The sequence below is a fragment of the Anopheles cruzii genome, unplaced genomic scaffold, assembly GCF_943734635.1.
Source record: "Anopheles cruzii unplaced genomic scaffold, idAnoCruzAS_RS32_06 scaffold02088_ctg1, whole genome shotgun sequence".
Classification (NCBI taxonomy): domain Eukaryota; kingdom Metazoa; phylum Arthropoda; class Insecta; order Diptera; family Culicidae; genus Anopheles; species Anopheles cruzii.
Window position 1 is genome coordinate 1 of NW_026455673.1, and position 3755 is coordinate 3755.

General features: G+C 52.5%; 1 protein-coding gene across 1 annotated transcript; it reads right to left on the reverse strand.

The window, feature by feature from the left end:
* Positions 1–1847: 1847 nt before the first annotated feature.
* LOC128276692 (uncharacterized) lies at positions 1848–3706 on the reverse strand (the record flags this gene model as incomplete). The annotated part of the gene is made up of 1 exon (XM_053015151.1): positions 1848–3706. A coding segment is annotated over one exon (1859 nt), but the record flags the coding sequence as incomplete, so codon positions are not given.
* Between the last annotated feature and the right edge of the window lie 49 nt (positions 3707–3755).

The following is a 3755-nucleotide window of genomic DNA, read 5'->3' on the forward strand; positions in this document are numbered from 1 at the left end:
TACGGTAAAAACGTGGGTGCGGCTATAGAAAGTTGACAGAGTGTATATATAGATATCTGGGGAAAAAATGAATCCACTGAGCATTAGGTCGTTGTAATTTGTTCCCAAATGTTGATGCAGATGCTTTATCTAGCACAAAACTTCAACTCTGACCCGCTCGGGTGCATAAATGTTAGCCTTCGCGAGCAGGATGGGAGAACTTGCTAGCCGTTAAGAGTTTGAACATAAAGACAGCGCACACAAAATGTCGAACGCCTGTGATTAAGAGGACGAATACCAGGCAAAAGACAACGTACATTTTAACAAGGAAGACACTGAATAAAATTCTCAAAATGATCCTCAATTTACACTGGAGAACACCAACAAATCTCGTCCTAAGCCTTGCTGGCTCGCCAAGCCTATCGTTTGAAATTAACAAACTAAAAGAAGCCATAATCAACAGGTGCAATAAATCTATCCACCCAACAATACAAGAGCTAATTATTTGAAGTTCTTATAGTTAACTAGTTGTAAGATGTGGTTAGTTATTAGCTATTAGTTATAAGTATGATAAAATGACTCGATGCCACGTGGCATAACATACGAGGTGTGTTCAAAAAGTAATGATAATTTTGCATTTACGCGGGCTACATAAGTCCGATTTTCGATTTTTTTGTGGCGATAAGTTACTACACATGTCAGTGATTTATGGTGAACAGTTCGGCCATTTTGAGTAATCGGTCAATTTTTGACAGCTGTTTAGCTTGGACAAGATTTGACTCATCTTCGATGCCGTCTTTATCGCCTAAATCGTATCGTGGCATCGTCCTTTCATGCCTCCTTTTGGTTTCCGGAACATCAAAAAGTCACAGGAGGCCAGATCTACAGAATACGGTGGCTTTGGTATCATTAAAGTTTTTTTTGGTCAAAAATTCGCGCAGAAACCACGACGTGTGAGCAGGGGCGCGACAGCCAATTTTAGGTTTCCCACAAATCCGGACATTTGTGACGAATTGCTTCGGGCGAATTTCGCATAACTTGCAGGAAATATTTTTTATTGACCGTTCTATCATTTGGCAACAACTCATGATGCAACACGACCCTGCAATCGAAGAAAACTGCAAGCAAAACTGTTCACAATCGATCAAAGTAGGCTTTTCGACGTTCACATCTTCTCGGCCCACTGAGAAAATTTTGAAACACCGATAAGCAATGCTTTTGGTCTTCTGTTATCGAGGCTTGAAACTTATTGAACAACCTAGAAAAGGATGGTTAGAAAAAAATTCCCCACCAGAGGCAGCGACTATTTAGCAGCCTATCACTGCTCTACTTATCGGATTTGGTCTGTTTAGTTGTACAGCATACATTAGGACTGTAAGGTTATGAACTTGAAACGAAGTTGAAAATGTGGGTGTATTCCGACTTTAATATGTCCATTTTATTACTCTATTCTATGACAATAAACAGTTTCTGAGACTTGCTACGGTAACACACTCAAGTTGTTTTTATTTTGATACTTAGCTGCTGAGTCTTGAGAACGAACTTGCAACGCGAGTGGCAACACCCGTGACTTGCGTCTGTAAGCCAGCGCCAGTTAATGAGAGTTACAGTTATTATAATAGTTATTCTTTTTCCACACACACACACACTTTGCTTTGATTAGTGCGTAAATTGATACCTATAACATAGATCATCAGCCAAAGGACTTACCAAAATATTATTGGAACAACATACGGTGAAAACACCTTCCCTGCTATCCTGCTGCTACATGTTTACGTGTGAGTAACTTCAATTCCGGTTCCTTCCTCTTCCTATCCTCCTACAGCCCTCCAACAAAGACACTATTACTGTTGTTTTCACGTTCCTTTCTAACCATTTCTAGTGCCAATGCGCAACACCAGCAGCTCGATGGCAAAGGCACAGCACGCCAGCAGCAGACCGGCAACGAGCAGCAGGTAGCTGCTGCTCAGGTGCGTAAGCTGCAGCACCTCCGCCTGGCCACTGTCGGCAAGGGTCGGCACCAGGAAGCGCGCATCGAGGTTTTCCGCCGTCCAGCGGGACATGAAACCGGTGGCCAGGATGCGGCGAATGTACCAGTTGAACACGCCCACCAGCGGGCTGGAGCGCTTGAAGTACGCACTGAAGTGGAACGTCAGCAGCTTCTCGCCCGCCGTCCGAAAGTTGACCACCGAGCGGTCCCGCTCGTTGAACTTGATGATCTCTTCGCGCGTGTACGCCACAGCGATCCGCTCCCCGCTCGCCAGGATGCTCTCGAGCAGCCGCTCCCCGTCGGATGCCTCGAACAGCAGCAGGTGCGTCCCGTCCAGCTGGTGCGTCCCGGAGCCCTCAAAGATCCGGTGGTACAGCCACTCGGTCATCGCGAACCGGTACCCACCGGCCAGCATCACCTCGATGGTGCTGATATCGTCCAGCGGCGTCGCGGCCGTCAGGTAACCCACCAGCGATCCCTTGTACGACTCGCGCAACAGCGTCGAGTGGATGATCCACAGCACAAGCAGAAACCTTGCGACCGAGCGACGCGGCAGCACCGGAAGCGAGTCTCCGATCAGGGCCCGCCACACATCCAGGGCTAGGCGGCACGGGAGCAGGCCACAGCAGCACCACACACCCACCAGCAGCAGCTCCGCGGCGACCAGGAGCCAGATGGGCCAACGGAACGGTTGCAGTAACCGGCCGACGCCGGTCTGCGGTGCGAGCGCTTCCCGCACCGCCAGCACAATGTCGCTGAAGTAGTAGCTCCGCGATTGCGTCGTCCTTGACAGCAGCTCCGGGTACGGCAGGTACCCGCCGAGCGTCAGGTGCGCCGTCCCGTCCAGCAGCAGCTTCATGGCACCGTCGACCGTTCCGTTGGCGTAAATGCGGCCCCAAATCTGCCCATCCGGTGGCTGGACGATGATGGGCGTGAAGTTGAGTTTGACCGCCAGCAACTCCAGTAGCTTACCCTCGATCCCGGACAGTTGTGGCCGTCCTGCGTCGCCGGCGGCGGCGAACTGCATGAACGGGACGCGCACGAAGCTCGAGATCCGGAGCGGACAGCCGTAGAAGTTACGCTCAAACCGGACGTACAGCGCCTGGCTGGAACCGTTTGCTGCTCCTGCTTGCTGCTCCCGGTGCTGCTGCAGCCGGCCATTCACGCACCGGTCAACGACCCGTGGCCGGATGCACTCGCAGCACCCATCGGCACCGTACGGGCGGTAGGTGTACAGGTCGATGCGGCTCGCACTACCGGCGTCCGCCGATCCACTCAGCCCGATCAGGACATTATGAATGCGCAGATTCCACAGCTCCCGCAGCGTCCGCTGGATGTCACGCTGAGTGTTGGCCGGGGCGGGCAGGAGCAGCAGAAAGTAGCCCCAAAACTCGACGTTCTTCGTCGCCAACCGCGGCACGTACTCGTCCGTGAACTGGGCCAACGAGTCGAGCACTATCAGCACCAGGTTCCGGTAGTTGTAATCGGTGGTCGCTTCGTACGGTGCCAGGTTCACGGTAAAGGGCGACGACGACGAGCCGGTGCCGGTGCCGGTGCCGGTGCGCTGCATCAACCGGGGCAGCAGACGATCGAAGAGGTCGCGCTGGAAACGGGCTCCTGGTGCGCGCTGCTGGAGCGCGAACGCATTCACCTGGTGGCTGACCCGTGGCCCGTACCGGAGTATAATGTCCCCGGCACAGGCGGCCCACCGAGCACTCAGCGCCAGGTCGGCGGGTGCTGTGGACTCAGCAAGCGCGCCGAGTAGAGCGAGCGGCCACAGTACTCT